Source organism: Eptesicus fuscus, chromosome 13, assembly GCF_027574615.1.
Source record: "Eptesicus fuscus isolate TK198812 chromosome 13, DD_ASM_mEF_20220401, whole genome shotgun sequence".
Classification (NCBI taxonomy): domain Eukaryota; kingdom Metazoa; phylum Chordata; class Mammalia; order Chiroptera; family Vespertilionidae; genus Eptesicus; species Eptesicus fuscus.
The window spans coordinates 10,114,268-10,133,198 of record NC_072485.1 but is presented as its reverse complement, the minus strand read 5'-3'; the positions used below and the strand labels follow the sequence as shown (position 1 = coordinate 10,133,198).

Below are 18,931 nucleotides of genomic sequence, written 5' to 3'. Positions count from 1 at the left end.
TTTAAAATCATATAATAAAATATTAGGCACAATTGGTAGAAGTGAGGTAATGTAAGTAAACTACATCTCATTTTTTTATATGAAGTAACCAAAGGCATTGCTTGAATTTAATATTAAGGAATAGAGGGATAAAATAGGCATGTTATTGAGAGTTCTGAAAATTACCACTAGAAAACAAAACCAAAATATTTTAAAGAAATGATATATAGCATGTGCATGTGGGATTGAAAATGGAAAGTGTTGTAGTGAAGAATGTACTTTTCATTATATACTATCCAGTACTACTGAATAAGCTGCATTATATATCTATTACTTTGACCAAACATTTTAAAATTATAATGTATCAACACTTTTAATACTATACAATCATCAAAAATTGAGATAGTTCCTAAAGTGTTGACTTTTATAAATATTTGTCATTGGTTGTCAAATTTAAAAACTATTGATAATATGGGGAAAATGTATAGGTAAATACATATTTTTAAGTTATCTATTGCTAAGTAACAAAGTACCGAAAACAGTAGCTTAAAGCAACAAGCACTTACCATTGTTCACAAGTCAACCAGTCAACTGGGTGGTTCTTCTTGTTTCTGGGATTATTCATGTATCTAACACCACATGCATGTAGAGTAGGCACTGCTACTGACATTGCTGGGATGTCTCATGTATTTGAATACTATCTGACATGAAACTGGTCTGGTATAACCTTGGCTGAGGTGACTAGGCTCTCCTCCATGTGATATCTCTTATACCTTAGCTATCTAGCCCAGTCTTATTCACATGATGGCTCAGGGGTCCATGAGGGAGAGGTTCATCATGCTTCCAAAGACCTGGGCTCAGATTGTACAAAGTCCCTCCACTGCATCGCGCTCGCCGAAACCAAGTCATAATGCCAGTCCATAGTCAGGGCAAAGAGCATAGATCCAAGTAAGGCAATGATTGGGCTATCTAAAATTAATACTAAATGTCTTTTAAAAGCAGAGGAAAAAATTAACAAATATGAAAACTAAACATATAATTGTGGTACCTTTGTAGTATGGAATTAAAGGTGGATGATCTTATTCCATTTTATAAAATTTCCTATTGTTTAATTTTAATGGCAAGCTATTATTTTTAATGAAATAGAAGAGTCCTTTGTACATTCAACAAATAAAAAAAAACACAAAAATAACAGACACATGAATACATAGATAAACAATGCCCACAACTGATAACTAAGGAGATCAGGAAAAAGAGGGAAAAGGTTGGCTTAAGTTTATTGAGTAGGGAAAAATTAACTATCGTGTTTCATCAAATATTATAAATTAGGCAATATTCTATGTATGTTTATAAGTAACTAGATGCCCAGTGCATGAATTCGTGCATGGGTGGGTTCTGGCTAAACAGTCCCAATTGGGACAAATTGGGGCCGGGCCAGTCAGGAGGAGGAGATGGTGGGAGTTTGGCTGGCCAGCCCCACCCCCAATAGGCTGGTTCACTGGCCGCAGTGGGCATCATAGTGACCAGTCATTTCTTTCGTTATGGCATTCAGGAGCTAGCTTTATACACACACACACATACACACACACACACACACACACACACACACACATATATATATAGACTAGAGGTCCAATGCATAAAATTTGTGCATGGGGGGTGTCCCTCAGCCTGGCCTGCACCTTCTCTAATCTAGGACCCTTTGGGTGATCTGACTGTCGGTTTAGGCCCGATCCCACAGGGCAGTCGGACATCCCTCTCACAATCCAGGACTGCTGGCTCCTAACTGCTCCCCTGCTGGCCATATCACTCCCAATTGCCCTCCCCTGCAGTCCTGGTTGCCCCCTACTGCCCTCCCCTGCCAGCATGATTGCCCACAACTGCCCTCAACTGCCCTCATCTTGTGGTGACCATCTTGTGGTGGTCATCTTGTGATGGCCATCTTGTGATGATGTGGGGGTGGCCATTTTGTGACTATGTCACAGCAGCCATCTTGTGATGACATCACAGAGGCCATATTGTGACAGCATAGTGGCAGCCATCTTGTGATGCATGGCGCCATCTAGGCTTTTATTATATAGGATTGTTTAATAGATCTAAACTGAATTTCTTAAATCTAACCATTTATTTTCAAATTGAGTACTGGGCTTTTCTTACAGATGCTTGAAGTCTTCACTATTCTTGTTCAGCAGATACCATTGAATTTGAATACAGTATAACAGCTCTAAAGTTCCCTTTATTTATTACTATTGCTGTACTTAAAAATAATCCTGTGCACATTTCACTAAAATGGAACTTATCTTTTCTAATACACAAAATAAAGTTATTTTTTGTTTTCTTTAAAATAAAAGAGAGAAGAAAAGAGATGACTTATTTGGGTTTTTAAAGTGATACTTCTGTCAAGGTGTGCAGTTTTCAGTTTCTTGCTCCCTGAGCCTTCCACATGAACATTTCACTTCCCGGGGTGAACACGCATCAGTCAAGTTGGTCTTCCCTCCAATTAGTGGCTAAGGTGTGGCACAGAGACAAGTAAGGGTCAATTTGATTTATTAACTGTGCTAAAAATAGAATGGAAAATAGAACAGAAGTTGTGTGTGTGTGTGTGTGTGTGTGTGTGTGTGTGTGTGTGTGTATGTGTGTATGTTCGTCCACTGACTTTGTTATATCAAACTGAAAAGACAGATTTTTGCTCTGTTTTCCAAAGGAAAGAAGCTATGAATCACAGGAGTCCAATTCTATCCTGGCAAAGAACAACAGAATTTGAGAAGCAGTGATTTCCACTTAACCAATAGCAGTAAACACACGCATGTCCAATCAGAAACGAAAGGAAGTTGCTTTCATTTTAAGATTTTTCCTGCCCGGGGAGCCTGATCAGCAATGGCTGGTGAGTAACTCCAGTTTTTCCACTGTTTATGGCTGTGTTCTGGGGGACTTACAGCTCAGGAGTAAGGCTTGGGGAGAGGAGCAGAGCCATGAAAGGGGCACTCAGCAGACAAAACTATTCTATTCCTGGATGGTGGGTGATGGGAGCGTGGGTCACAGAAGTGACTATGCCAGCGTACAAAGTACTTTAGTTAATAAGTTACAGCTTCTTGGGGGAATAATAGGAAAATGCAAAAATATCTGGATCTGTGTTCTTAGACCTTTCCTGTGATTTTAGGCTTTTCTTCGGGCTCTTACCACCCTAGAATTCTTGCCCATTTTAAGAGCGTTCTCTTGTTTGAGTGAGAGGCCCTGATGTGGGACACAGGAACTTGCGTTTCCTCTATCTTTCGTTTTCAGCAAGCAAACCAGCTGTGACTTGTGCTCTCAATCTCTACAAACAAAGCTGCTTTCAGCCCTGCCCATGGAAACAAAATGAATTCTTCTACAAGCATAAGATGTTTTATGCTTTACTGCTATATAAATTGAACATCATGTGTTCTTAATTAAGTATTGATAAATGTGATAGGAAGTGAAAAGATAGTAGATGATACAAAAACTGACCCATGTGAGCTATCATGGACCTCCATAGTGAAGTTGCTTCAAGTCTCTGACCATCAGTTTCTTCATCTATAAAAAGGCACAGGCTTGAGTAAGACATGAGCTATTATAAGTGTGGTCTGTGGAATCACTTTGGGAACTGTTAGAAATGAAAAATCATAGAAATGAAATAAAATAAATGAAAATTTGATAGACCCACCCTGATCTATCAAATCAGAATTTTTAGAGAGAGAGGAAGAGAGAGAAATATTAATTTGTTGTTCCACTTATTTATGTATTCATTGGTTGTTGTTTTTTTTTAATATATATTTATTGATTTCAGGGAGAGAGAGATAGAAACATGAATGATGAGAGAGAATCATTGATTGGCTGCCTTCTGCATGCCCCCTGGGGATTGAGCCCACAACTTGGTCATGTACTCTTGACTGGAATGGAACCTGGGACCCCTCAGTCCACAGGTGGATGCTCTATTCACTGAGCCAAGCCAGCAAGGGCCATTTGTTGATTCTTGTATGTGACCTGACCTTGTATGTGCGCTGGCTAGGGATAAAACCTACAACCTTGGCTTATGAGGATGAGGCTCTAACCAACTGAGCCACCCAGGACCAGAGCCTATCAAATCAGAATTTTTGTGAATGGGGTGCAGGCAGCTCTTGTTTATCAGGATTTCAGATGCTTTGGCATATTTAAATTAGAGAACCACTGCCTGGAACCTATGGAAGGTCTTGTCTCTATCTAAAATTCTATTGTTTTCACAGACAAGAGACAGAAAGAAGATCCCATCTATATGGTGAAGTCAATTGCCAAGAACATGATCGATGGCTTTTTTGATGATTTGATAGAAAAAAAGGTTATAAATAAGGATGAGTTACAAAGATTGGGAGAAGGAGTGGACATCATCGTGAACAGGACTGAAAGTCTAATTGAGGATATCACTGAGAAAACTCAAGCAACAGGCAAAATACTTATGGACCGTCTCTTCAACCCCAAGAAACTACTGAGTTTGAGTGAGTATCTCAGACCAAAGGGCCAGTAACTTGTTCTTTATCTACTATCATTACACCCTTTCTGTTTTTTTACTTCTATTAACATGTGGAGCATGAATTGTTCACATCTCTGGTACCTTCTTTGCCTGACTTTCTTATTTAATATTAGAGGCCCGGTGCATGAAATTCATGCACGGGGCGGGGGGGGGGGGGGTTGTCCCTGAGCCTAGCCTGTACCCTCTCCAATCTGGGACCCCTCAAGGGCAGTCAGACATCCCTCTCACAATCCAGGACTGCTGGCTCCCAACTGTTCGCCTGCCTGCCTTCTGATTGCCCCTAACCGCTTCTGCTTGCCAGCCTGATCACACCCTAACCACTCCCCTGACAGCCTGATTGATGTCTAACTGCTCCCCTGCTAGCCTATTTGCCCCCAACTTCTCTCCTCTGCCAGCCCGGTCACCCCCAACTGCTCTCCCCTGCAGGGTTGATTGCCCCCAACTGCCCTCCCTTGCAGGCCTGGTGCCTCCCAACTGCCCTCCCCTGCTTGCATGATTGCCCACAACTGCCCTCCCTTGCAGGCCTGGTCCCTCCCAACTGCCCTCCCCTGCTGGCCATCTTATGGTGGCCATCTTGTGTCCACATGGGGACAGGATCTTTGACCACATTGGGGCAGCCATCTTGTGTGTTGGAGAGATGGTCAATCTGCATATTACTCTTTTATTAGATAGGATAGAGGCCTGGTGCATGGATGGGGGCCAGCTGGTTTGCCCTGAGGAGTGTCCCAGATCAGGGTGGGGGTTCCCTTGGGGCATGGTGTGGCCTGGGTGAGGGGCCTGTGGTGGTTTTCAGGCTGGCCATGCCCCCCAGCGACCCAAGCGGAGGCCCTGGTATCTGGAATTTATTTATCTTCTACAATTGAAACTTTGTAGCCTGGAGCAGAGCCAAGCCTCCTGCTCACTCTGTGGTGGCAGCCATTTCTGTTGGAATTTATGTATCTTCTATAATTGAAACTTTGTAGCCTGGAGTGAAGGCCTGAGCCGGCCAGGGCTGCAGAAGCTTGGCTTCCTCAATTGCTGGGGGCAACCTTAGCCTCCTGCTCTTCCAACTCCGTGGCTGCCATCATTTCTGTTGGAATTTATTTACCTTCTATAATTGAAACTTTGTACCCTTGAGTGAAGGCCTGGGCCCACCAGGGTGTGTGGAAACCTTGGCTTCATCCATTGCCAGGGAAACCCAAGCCTCACTACTGCTCTCTGTGGCCGCAGCCATCTTGGTTGGGGTTAATTTGAATATTCATCTGATTGGCTTGTGGGTGGGGCTAGTGGGTATAGCAGAGTGATGGTTAAATATTACTCTTTTATTAGATAGGACTAGAGGCTTGGTGCATGAAAATTCATGCACTGGAGGGGGGGGGTCCCTCAGCCTAGCCTGCCCCCTCTCACAGTCTGGGAGCCCTCAGAGGCGGGAGGCAACCCAGCCATCAGGGGAAGGCAACACCCCCTCACACCTCTGCTGATGCCACTGTAGGCAGCGCAAGCCTCAGCCAGCCCTGGTTACCTGAGCCTCGGGTGGCCCTGGGAGGCTAGGAAGCTGCCATATGAGGCTTGCCTGCACCTTGGGTTGCCCCTGGGTGGTTGGGGGGCCTGAGAGGACTGGGGGACTCCAGAGACAGGCGCACAGAGCAGCCGGGCCCATCGGGGCTGAAGGGACTGGGTGCCGCCATCTTGTGGCTGTGGGTGCCTCCATTTTTGAGGGTTTGGCAGTCTATTAGCATAGTCCATCCTTATTGGCAGTGGGCGCCACCATCTTTGAGGGTGGGGGCAGTCAATTAGCATATTCCCTCCTTATTGATTGTGGGCATGGCCATCTTTGCGATGGCATGAGGGTCAATTAACATATTCTCTCTTTATTATATAGGATTTCAAAATGCCCTGATCTACTCCTGTCCCTGTTCCAACATCCCCAATCACTTTACACTGATGCACATTTTCTTTAGCAATCGTCACCTTCAATCATTGCATAACATTTATTTATTTATTATTTATTTATTTATTTATTTATTTATTTATTATAGCATATCTCTCCCTGCTGAAATGTCAACTCCATGAGGCATGCATGACTGCTTTGTTTAAGAATATATCCCAACTTACAGAAATGGCACCTGATAGGTGATGAGTAAATATTTGCTAAATGAATCAGTCAATGGTGCTGGAGTTGTATTAAATTTAATGAGAGCTTTTAGCTAATCTGCGCTACTCTGGCCATACACTGTAGTCATTAGAGTCATTCCTAGATATAGAATATCCAATGCAAAAAACAACAACACTGTCTTCTGCTTAGCGGTGGCCTATCCCAAAAGACATATTTCCAAGAACCTGTATTTATTCTTTTTAAAAAATGGACATAAACAATTTGACACATACATGTGTCTGTCTCTCTAGAGCATGGGTTTGCCACACCTTTTCTTTGAAAGGACATAGGATTTTAAGCTTTTTGAACCATGTGGTCTCTGCCAGAACACAACTCAAATCTGCTGTTGTGGCATGAAATCAGCAATATGCAATAAGTACAAAATGAGTGTGGATGTGTTCCAATAAAACTTCATTTACAAAAACAGGTGTTGGGCTGAGTAGAGCCCACAGAGCATAGTTTGCTGATTCCTACTCTAGAATAAAACTTATGCATGGGTATATTCCAAATCCTTGCAACATCCCTCAGGGATTATTTTGTTGTTGCTGTTGAAAGATGAATTTTTGTAGAGATGTATTTTTCCTCTTCCAAATGGAAAATGCTTTTGCAGAAAAGCCTTGATTAAATAACTTAATGATTCCTTGTATTAAACAAACAGGGAGATAATGACATATTCCTTATTTTGTGGAAACTCAGCCTCCTCCTTCATTTTGTAGAAGTTGCAGTCCTCTAAAACAAATTTGGAGTTTAAAGAATGAGCCAAATCTCCATGATTTATATACCATATGTGGAACATAGTAATTTCCTTGTCAGTGCTAGGAGAAGAATTTGAAGTATGTAGGTTCTAGAAACTTACTGCTGCTAATGCATATTTATTTTATTTTAGCATCTCATCGTGAAAATAAGGATAATGAATCTGAGAACAGTGGATCTTCTTCTTCAGCAGGTAACTGCCTCCAAATCTCACCTCACAGGTGAAAACTTCTAGTGTTGTCAGAATATATTCTGGTAAAGACCTAGGAAACCCGTGTTCTCAGTCAATTTTTGTCTTTGGGAATAACCTTCAGAGCAGAGCACTGATGCTTAACATTTTGTTCATTCCACCTCAGAATCTGGAAGTGAAAGTGAAGAAAATGAAGATGAGGAAAAAGCTGAATCAGTCCACACATTGGCTCTTCCCCCAACAGGTAACTGCCATCAAAACCCAGTGACTCATGGGAGTCCTCATACATTACTTGACGTAAGGCAGCTATAGAGCGGCCCTATGTTATAGTGAAAAGATCATTGAATTTAGATTCAGGAAATCAGGTATTTTTCCCTTCTGCCCCCAATAAAGCCCCTCAAAAGTAAGATTAACACATGCATCCCTGCTTTTTAATTCTAAGAATCTGGAAGTGAAAATGAAGATGGTGAAACTGAAGGGCATGCTGGTTTGTCCCAGGCATCGGTTCTACCTCTGACAGGTAACCTCACGGACATATAAGGGCACTATTTGAACTAGGGCATATAAAAAGGCCTTGTGGCACAGTGGAAAGAAAAATGGAGTTACCTGCCCCGCCCCCACATCCCCAAATCTATGCATTAACCTTTTGCACTCGGATGTCGAGATTAAAATTACTCTTTGAATGTATCAATGATTTGAAATATAAAAAAAATCCAAATAAATAAGTTTGTATGAAAAGAAATTCCAGTTTTTTATTCTACTGCCGCACTTTGTAAAATCTGGGGTATTTAAAAAATTAAATCCCGAGTAGAATAAAGGAATCGAGAAAAGAGCAAGCGAGTGCAAAGGGTTAAATCCATCTGCCACCAACTAAACATGTTCTCTGGTATCTGTTTCTCAGCTTTTCTGAGGTTTAAAATTTTAAACGGGATTAATAACATATTTAAAGAGATTCATAAAACATCTAAGATATAAGCAACTAGCAACTGTACAAAACAAAATAAGGATGTGGTTAAGAAAAGCACATTAAAAAGACAAAACGGTATGAATCACACATACTATGTGGTCACCAAAGAACCTGATGAAATATGGGGCCACATTAAAGAATGAGTGTCTAGAAAGGCAGTAGTGATAGTGTTGTCTTCTGAGTATCAGATCTTCAGAAGTTCTGAACAAACAAAGGAATAAAAACTTTGTAATCTGTACTCATTGTTATGTCTATTCTTATATTACATTTATGCATATGTTCATTGAAAACCTACTATATGCTATTCTAATGAATGTGTTTATAGCAATAAGTAATATAAAGATCCTGCTTACATGGAAATTACAATGTAGTGAAGGCAGGTATATAATAAACATGCAGAAACGAAGTAGCATAATTTCAGGGAACATACACAAGAAAAGAGGATTAGCCCATAGAAAAAGATGTTGGGGTGGGTGGCAGGTACATGAGCCAGGGTGGATAGTTATGAGAATTTTTTTGAGGTGATATTTCAGTATATACCTGAGCAATAGTTTTGCCAAACTCTAAAGCAAAAGCATTCCATGGAAAGGAAAAACAAGATAGTGTTTTGAGCCTTGAATGATCTTGTCATAGAAAAGGCCAATTTGGCTGCAGAGCAGGAAATTTGCTAGAATATGGTAAAAGAAGCAGCTAAGGAGTCAGACTATTGCTGCAATGCCATTTTGGGGCGTTTTAGTGAGTGGAAAGAATTGGATTTTGTTTGCAATAGAAAACATTTAAGGAGTTTTTAAGAGGAGGGATAGACAAGCATAGAGTCAGCAAGACTACTTGAAACATATTTGCATATTTAATAGCTTTTAGTTTAGAATTGCAGTAATAGAGATTATGACGGAATTAAATTTGGGATCTATTTTGGAGGCAAAATCAACAGAAACTATAGATGAATTCGGTGTGGGTTAATAAAGGAAATGAAAGAATCAAGAGTGGTTCTAGGTTTTTTGGCTTGACAACTAGATACCACTTACTGAGACAATGAAAACTTATGTTTCAGAGTAAACTTAGGAGAAACAGATTTGCGGGAGTGGACAAATATCAGGAGCCCTTAGTACATGTTTAGTTCAAAACGTGCTATATCCAAGGCAGATGTTGAGTGAACAGGATTTTACAGCAGAATCAGGGATGGGAAAATACTTTGGGATTCATCAGCATGTAGATAGAATTCCAGTGATGGGACTGAAAAAGGCCACCTGGGGAGAAATGCTAATAGAGAACAACAGAGGCTCCAACCTAGAACAAGCCAACTTTTGGACTAATGGCAGAAGAGGAAGAGTCACCAGTGGAGACAGATTTAGGAAGAATGCTGGAAAAATGCAGAATCCCAGAAGCCTAGAAAACATCTTTCAAAAATAAGATGTTAAATGATGAGAAAGGAAAAAGTGGTCTTTGGTAACCTTGATAACAAGTACTTTAAATGGTGAAGATGATAGTTTATATTGCATCCAGGAGAAAAAATGAGTTGGAAAAAAAATAGTGAACATAGACAAAGCCTTAAAAGGAGTTGTGTTGAGAAGTGGAGAAGAGAAATGGGTCAATAATAGCTGGAGGGGAAGTGAGGTCAAGGGCAGGTGTTTTTAACAAATAACTTGATTTGAAGGCATGCTACTATGCCAATGGGGATAACACAGTGGGAAGAGGGAGAGAAATGAATGGTGGAGAAAGCACAGCTAAATAAATGCATGAGTCAAGTCCTGTGGGTAAGAGGTGATGGAACTCAGAGCATAAGTAGAGGTATCATTCTTATTGGAGGAAGAACTTATCTTTATTTGTAATAGGAGGAAAAATAGAGTAGGTGGGTAGTTATGTAGGTGAACTGATGGATTTGTTGGTTAAAAAATTAAATAATTTTTATGCAAAAAATATTAAAAGGAACAGAGGTTTGTTGTACTAAGGAGAAACAAGGAACCAGGAAATACTTGGTAGTTGTTTTCAAGTTGATGATAACTACTGTATTCATTAACAAGCAGTTATAAACTGTGCCAGATATCATTAATGTATGCCAGATTATCTTGCTAGATACTGGAAATACAAAGATTAAAGACACTTTCCCTGTCCTAATTCAGCTTACAGTACAATAAACACAAGGTAAAAATACAATAATTGTTTATATGGGGCAATTATATCAAATAATGTGGAGATAAATTGAAGTCATAGAAGAATTCATGGGTTTTCATAGGGAAAGGAATTAGACATTTTTGTGATCACAATGTGGGAAATACATAACAATACTTAGAAGGTTCTCACTTTATGATATTCATAACTATTCAAAAATGATTTAGAGTGTTTTAAGTTACCTGTTAATAGAGATATTTCAGACAATGGTAGTAATAAATAGGGGTGTTGTACATGGCATTCAAATATCTGAATGGTAACTTGACTAGGCCAAATGAACATTAGGCTTCCTTCTAAATCTTAGATACTGTGTTTATATGAATTTAATGAGTTGGGTTTTAAAGATTAGTCAATGCTGTGAGCACTAACAAAAACAGAAATATATAGTGGTGGTCACTAAGAGGCAGAAAGAAAAGAGGAGGAATATTGAAGTTTTTGTTTTAGTAATTTTAAATAGAAATAATTTTTATTATATTAAGCTGTTGGGTAAATGGCAGTAAGCAGTTCCTAAGCATGAGAGCCCACTCAACAGAGCTGCATGACTGCAAAGCAGTGGATGTTATTGCTTAATGAGGGTTTGTTTTTGTTGTGTTTTTCTCTTTTAGCTCCTCAGGAAACCCAGGCTTCCCAACCCATTCATAAGTTGAAGCTTTGTCCTCCTGAACACTTCCAGAAACTGAAAACAACCAAGGCAGATGAGGTATTTTGCTTTGGAATAGGGAGAAACACAATTTACCCACTTAAACAAGATACTGGAGATAACACTGGGAATTTTAGTTCTTATAAAAATCATAGGATGTTATCTAATCATGCTATCTAATTAAGCAATCCTTACATTAGATTTCCTGTCTCTTCCATCCCATCCTAGAATACACTCTAAACCCCTACCCACCACCTAACCAATGCCAAATTCCTACTACATGTGTTCAGTCTGCAGTCCTCTTTCCTTATAAGGACATAGAGTAGTTGCATTCCTAAGCTCCTCAGCCATCCATTCTGTAATGAGAAATGTCTGTTTTCTATGCACTCTGGAGGCAAAAATGAGGAGGCCTGGAACAACTAATCCTGTGTTTGTTAATTGCAGATTTATCCAGTGATGGAGAAAGAGGGCAGAACACGCCTGGCCCTCATCATCCACAACGAAGAATTTGATTATCTTTGTAAACGACATGGTTCTGAAGATGACCTTTTGGGGATGCAAGACCTGCTAGAAAGCCTTGGCTACTCAGTGGTTGTAAAAGTGAATCTTACAGCCCCGGTACGAACTCAAGAAAGTGGGACAAGCTTCTACCATCCTAAACTATTTTGAACTTCTTCTGTAGCAGCTATACGAACAAAATATGCATATATTATAGGAATTATATTTGCTCAAGAATAGGTTCTCCTGGATTTCTGCCTCCTCAAGTGCAGTCTCATAGCAAAGGTTTAGAGTACCTTTTAGTAGTAGTATCTCACTAAAAGTTCTGGATCTTTCTAAATGTCTCAATCTGAGAGAAAATCTGTTACTTGATAGTATTGGTTAAACAAAAGACCTGGGCCCTAAAATTGCCTGATACCTACAGAAAGAGCTCATGAGACTTTTATAATTTCAATATCATGTGTCTAAATGTAAAAGCACATATGTAGTAAAAAACAAAAACAAGTTTACACACACACACAAACATGCACACAGAGAAAGTTATGATTCTGGCTCTGCTTAAAATACCCTGGGTGATTTTAGACAAAGCATGTAAACCTAACTTTTTGTTGTTCCATAATGAATGAATTTGTTAAGTGTTTATAATTTTTGTCAATAGAAAACTCTCCTTTTTAATGAAAACTTACAGAAACTCCAACATACGAAACCGATGAAAACTAAGCCTTCCTCCTGGAGACTAGTCATGTCACTTGTCCCTCATTCAATTTCATCTCCCAGCACCGTCCTAAAGTCCAAATCACCTGATCCCTTGTTGCCTGCACCTTTTTGTTAACTCCATCTACTATTCAGTTACAAACTATATATGGAGAGTTCCTTCATAATGATTCTGGAGTCTCTTTCAGGAAATGGTAGCAGTGCTACTTGAGTTTGCTGCCCGCAAAGAGCACCAATCCTCGGACAGTACCATCTTGGTGTTTATGTCACACGGTGTCCTGGAAGGAATCTGTGGGAAAAAACACAGAGAAGAAGAACCAGATATACTTCATGATGATACAATCTTCCAAATTTTCAACAACCGTAACTGCCAGAGTCTAAGAGACAAACCCAAGATCATCATCATGCAGGCTTGCAGAGGAAGTGAGTCTGAGTTGGGGGAAATCAGAGAGTGGCTTTACACTTTTTTCTATTCTTCTGATGTCTAGCCTTCTTTTTCCCAGAGATGGGTGAGAATAAAAACATTTCATTACTACTCTTAGGCCCAGTCCAGAATTGTGTTAAGTTTGTATTATTCCTAAAGAAATTATAAGTAGCCTAATTAGGAATGCCCCCATCATTTGTAAACTTAACAAGTTTACTCTAAAGTTAAGTGGGCTTTGTATGGTTCACAGTCAGTGAGGTAGTCTTTCTAGCAGTAAGATACTTTCATTTTTAATAAATGATATACCAAAATGTATTGAAGTAAAGATGTAATGGTAATATATATATTGTGTGTGTGTCTATATATTTGTTTGAATATAACATCTTTCATATGACACGGATGTCTCTCTCAGGTGGTGATGGGATTGTTTGGGTGCCAGACATGGGAGAAACCACTGCATGTAGATATAGCCATACCTTTCAGTGTTGTGTCTGGAGTGATGCTGTTACAAAGACCCACGTGGAGAAAGACTTCATTGCATTCAAATCATCAACTCCACGTAAGTGACTTCAGAGAGAACAATTTCTCAACCTGTTAGTTCCTAGATTACAAGCTAGGCCATGATAATATTTTATCACTATTTTAAGAACATTTCCTATATAATGATATATTTTGGGTGGAGGATATATTTAAAATATTAAAATTTGCATCTCTAGAAAGTTACAAGTCTTGATTTTGGAGGAAACTTTCAAACTACCGTTATACAGAAGGTCAATGAAGATCCAGACTTAGAATAGTCTAACTATAAATAAAGTAAGAGGTTGTTTTTTTTGTTTTGTTTTGTTTGTTTTTATTTTTTAATATACCCATGGCACAGAAATATATCATCTTCTCATGGTTTGGTCTACCTGATCATGTACTAGCAATTAAGCAAGCGAACCAGGAAAACTATAATAATTGTACTACATATTCTTGAATCTCTTGGCCTGTTATTTGGATGTAGTCTTGGGAAATCTGTTAAAATTTAGGATAATTCAGCCAATGACTGAAATATCTTTCTTTGGTAGGGAGTCATAGTAGAAGAGTAGAAGCGAGAAACAAAAGATATCCCTAATATAATAGTCATCGGCAACATTGTTTAACAACATTTAGATAACAAAGGCAATTTTCAGAACCTAGATTACATAATTCACAGTTTTAAATGCCCTAGTAATTGCGAACTTTAATGTGAAAATAAATTACCATATTTTCCGGCGTATAAGATGACTTTTTAACCCAGGAAAATCTTCTCAAAAGTCGGGGGTCTTATACAATGGAAAATACAGTAACACACCCATCATTTGGCAATAACTCACTTTAGTTCTAAATTGTAAATACTTTATTTTCCGGCATATATGACTCCCAACTTTTGAGAAGATTTTCCTGGGTTAAAAACTCATCTTATATGCCGGAAAATACGGTATTTGGGAATCTCATTAAAATGTAGATTTCTGATTCAGTAGATCTGTCTTTCAAAAAATCTCCATGGTGATACCAGTGCTATTGAATCATGACCATAGTGAGTAGTAGCAAGGAACTAGAGGATCCTCTGAGTCTAGCCTGGAGAAATAGGGAAAAGCTCAGGCAGGCCAACTGCACATCTGGAATAGTTCTGCTTCACTTTATTTTATACTAGAAGCCCAGTGCATGAAATTCATGCAATGGGGGTTAAGGGGGTTCCCTCAGCCCAGTCTGTGCCTTCTCACAGTCCGAGAGCCCCACGATGGCTCGCCCCGACCAGCAATAGGCCCTGCCTACCCACTGCAGCCTGCCAGTCAGTGGCCTGGGCCTCCCTCTGCAGGGTGATCATGGGGTGATGGCTGGGCCCCTGACCAATCACATCACACCTACTTTGGCTGGCCTGGTGCCAGTGGGTGTCATAGCATGGTCATCAGCTGTTCAGCCGTTTGGTTCATTTGCATATTATGCTTTTATTATTATAGATATTGGAGAATATAAATTTTAAAGTAGAGACCTATACTTTTTGCTTTTAAATGTACTTAAAAGTCATGTATGGCCTGATACATGCTCTAAGACATTGTTTAATTTAGTTGAGAAAATAAAGTCTAATATGTAAAATTCTTGCATTCATTTTTTATACACATAGCTATGTGCTAGTGGGGCATGCAAGGGGCAGCCAATCAATGATTCTCATTATTGATGTTTCTATCTCTCTCTCTTCCTCTTTCTTCCTCTCTGAAATCAATAAGAATATATTTTAAAAATTTGACTCAGAAGATAGGGTCAGAGAATAAGAAAGAAAACTAGGAGTATGCGTTGTCAGAGTTACTAAGAAAGAATCTGCTGGAGTTACCAATAGTTTCTGATGTGAATAAGAGCTCAGGTAAAGAAGGACCCAATGGGTTACCATTAGATTTAATGACTTGGAGGATATGGGTGACCTTGCAGAAAGTCATTTGGTAAATACAGTGTGGGAGGGAGAAGCTAGGCAGGAGTGAGGAGGCTAGGAGAAAATGAAGATGGTGAGTAGAGATGTATTTGAGAAACTTAACTATAAAAAGAAAGGAGAAATAGGAAGGTAGCTGCAGATAAACTGACAATTAGAATATCTGTGTGTGCTTTTTTATGATGGAAGATAATTGATCACGTTGCAGTGGAAAAGAGGAGTAGTAATTCAATAGATATTCATACAACGAAACTTTTAAGTGTAAAAAAAAATTATACTAGGAAATAGTATGGATGAAGAGAAGACCCAGAGTCAAAGAATGTCAAGGGCTGTATTCTTTTTTGTACGGTGTAGTAGGTGCTGAAAGGATTTATGTTCTTTTCCACTAGCAATCCTAAGGTCATAACTTTGGCCCTGCTATTAGTAAAGACAAGGGGATTTATGATTGAGGGTCCATGGTGGTTTTCTTTGAACTGCTATAAAAACCTGTGGTCCTATCTTTATCCAAATTTGACCTCCCTCTCTCCACCAAAGCATTAAATCAAACTTCGTCTAAAAGCTATGGCTTTAGGAGTCTTTCATATTTAAACAACGTCTGCATCGCTCAATATTTTTACACTTTTTATTTGCAGATAATAGTTCTTGGAGAAGGGACAAAAATGGCTCTTTCTTCATTTCCCAAGTTATCTATCACATCAAAGAATATTCTTGGTGTCATCATTTGGAGGAGATTTTTCGAAAGGTAGGATCTTCTTTTCCTTTAATTCCATGCCCCAGAAAACTTTGTAGAACCATTTATAAAATGCCTTCAGGAATCCTGAAGCCTTAAGACCTTTTGATGCTCTTTCCTGTATTCCAAGTTTACTTTGATGGGAAGTTTTTTGAAGTAATACATAGAACCAGTGTGAGTTTCTCCCATTCTTGCTCATCAGGAAATGTTTTTGAAGGTACTAATTCCATTGTGTATGCATTATATCCAAGGATGCTAAAATTTCTGTAAAAATAATCTTAACACATATTATAACTTCCTGACCCCTAAGTGAGAAGCTCAAATTTCCTTTTTCGAAAATCTCTAAAGGCTCTCTTTGCTACTTTAGGTTCAACATTCATTTGAGACACCAAATGAACTGGCCCAGATGCCAACGATTGAAAGAGTATCCATGACACGGTATTTCTACCTCTTCCCTGGGAACTAAAACTCACATGAAGTATCTCAGGTAAATGTATCCAAGAAGTGGATTTGGGTGCTTCCTGCTCAGAGTCTTTACATAAAGTCTAGATAGAATGATGAACAAGAATAGAGTTCTGTTGCCCAGTCATCACTAAGGCTCACCTCATCTGCCCTTTGTTAATGGCCCTTGGAGGAACCCTGGTTTATTTGCATAAGAAATGCATTGCATAAGAATTAAGTCCAGATAGGAAATTATTCAGTCCTTACTTCTCTCAAAAATCTACTCAGTAAGTAGGAAATATTTAATTCTGACGCATGCACTAATCAAAACAATTGGGCATGTTATATACAGCTGGTGTTTGGGCTTCCTTCCCAAAAAGCCTGTTTTGCTGAGTCATATCCCTTCTCTGGGAAGAGGCTTGCTAGTACCACAGTGTCAACTGACTGCTGATGAATCTACACTGAGGCAGGGAGGCCCTAGTAAAGATTGCCTTTTTGGGCATGATGGATACATAGCCCTCTTGTGAAGATATATCTCATAGTAGAAATTAGTTCTATTTATATCTTACTTCTAGTTACTAATAGCAGCATTCTCTTTCTACATTTCCAGGACAAATGGAGACATTATGATCTCTATGATTCTACTACTTTAAAAGGTCAATTCTTTATGAAGAATATTTTTGTACCACACATCCAATTGCCTACCCTTTACAAATGCCAGGCTAAAATCACTATCTTACACTTATTGAATTAATGCTCAATAAAGTTCCTTTAAAAGTATGCTTGTTTTCTCATTTTATCATAAAATAATTCATGCTCACTGTAAAACAAATTTTAAGTACAGAGAAACATAAAAATATTTTTTATGAAGAAATAATACTTCTTGCCACGGCCTGTGTGGCTCAGTTGGGCATCATTCAGGCACCGAGGGATTGCCAGTTGGATTCCTGGTCAGTGCACCTACCCCTGTTGTAGCTCCATCCCCTGTTGGGGCAGCCAATCAATGCATCACTCTCACATTGGTGTTTCTCTCCCCCTTCCTCCTCTCTCTAAAAAAATAAGAATATATCTTAAAAAAATGAATAACTTTTTTTTAACTCTGTAATAAACTACTAATTTTTATAGAGTTTCTTGATTTTGTACAATTAATTCTGTTTTTTTTCTTTTATTATTTTGTGAAAACCTTCACTAATAACAATAAAAATACCCTAAATACTATTTTTGATTTTTTAATATTACATCAGGCATTTTAGTATATATTATTTAAACTTTTACTTACTTTTAATGTCCTTTTTAATATGGATTTCCTGCACACTGTGTGATGGCAAATATTTTTAATATTTTAATTTGTCTAAGTATAGGTTTATTTTCTTATAATATTAGGTTTATTTTCTTGTAATATATTCCCAGAGTGAAATTTCTAGATGCAAGTGTAAATGTTTTTACACGTTTATTGGCAAAATTTCATGCCCACTTCTCTGAATATAAAAAATTCAAGATAACTACTGGCAAATAAATTCAATGTCCCTTTTTAATAAAGTTACTAATATAATAGATGAAAATAGTCAATTTCATGGGTAAATTTTTTGTTATCATTGATTGGACTTTTAACACCTTTACTAGCTAGTTATTAATGTGAATTATTAATTCATATTATCTTTTTATTTTGTTACAAGTTTTGTGTATTTTTCTCAATAACTGTTTAAATACTTTTTGTATAATAACATTTCAGTTCATGGTCATATGTTAGCAAGCATTTCTTAGTTGTTTGATAACAAATGTTGTGTATGATATGTAAAACACACATTTTTAGTAATTCATTTACATTTCTTTCAGTTTGCTTCTATTTTTCAAACAAATAGTGTACTACTCCATCTATATTTTCTTTTCATTGTATTTAGATTTTTAAAATATTTTTCTAAAATATATGTAAGTTATCTGCTGTGAACTATGAGTTTTCATACTGAGGATATTATTGATTTTTTCCCAATGGATATGAAAGATATACAACATGAATGATTTTTTCATATTTTTATAGATTGTAATATTATCTTCAACATTAGTTTAGGACAGGGGTGAGGAGCATCAGGCCCACCTGCCCTGTAAGGCCTGTGATATCATTTGTTCTGTCCCTGCCAAGGCAAATGCAGGCAGGACTTGAAATTCAATAAATCTAGGAGTTTTTGTTTTGTTTATTTCATAGCAAGATAAATTTACATTAAGTGAATTATCTTAATCAAATGATGTTATAAATATCCAAATGACCCTTGGCAGAAAAAAGGTTCCTCACCTCTGGTTTAGGATGTGCTCTTGGCTATTTG

General features: G+C 38.4%; 1 protein-coding gene across 3 annotated transcripts; it reads left to right on the top strand.

Moving 5' to 3' along the window:
- Positions 1–2,693: 2,693 nt before the first annotated feature.
- LOC103303784 (caspase-12-like) lies at positions 2,694–17,390 on the top strand. 3 transcript variants are annotated; one of them, XM_028137946.2, is made up of 12 exons: positions 2,695–2,863; positions 4,221–4,469; positions 7,525–7,584; positions 7,748–7,825; positions 8,024–8,101; positions 11,323–11,417; positions 11,802–11,975; positions 12,758–12,992; positions 13,406–13,552; positions 16,072–16,181; positions 16,537–16,656; positions 17,221–17,390. In XM_028137946.2, the coding sequence occupies exons 1-11, from the start codon at positions 2,857–2,859 to the stop codon at positions 16,633–16,635; spliced, it is 1,332 nt and encodes a 443-aa protein (XP_027993747.2). In that variant the 5' UTR covers positions 2,695–2,856; the 3' UTR covers positions 16,636–16,656; positions 17,221–17,390. The 3 variants fall into 3 exon arrangements, with proteins under 3 accessions (XP_054580939.1, XP_054580940.1, XP_027993747.2); XM_054724964.1 differs by lacking the exon at positions 7,525–7,584 and having other exon boundaries at positions 2,694–2,863; XM_054724965.1 differs by lacking the exon at positions 8,024–8,101 and having other exon boundaries at positions 2,694–2,863.
- Positions 17,391–18,931: the final 1,541 nt, after the last annotated feature.

What these genes read in the sequence shown, in the direction of transcription:
- LOC103303784 (XM_028137946.2), top strand. An exon ending in AAGTGAATCTTACAGCCCCG is followed by an intron (nt 11,976 to 12,757) that starts GTACGAACTCAA and finishes AGTCTCTTTCAG; the next exon opens with GAAATGGTAGCAGTGCTACT. An exon ending in TGGAGGAGATTTTTCGAAAG is followed by an intron (nt 16,182 to 16,536) that starts GTAGGATCTTCT and finishes TTGCTACTTTAG; the next exon opens with GTTCAACATTCATTTGAGAC.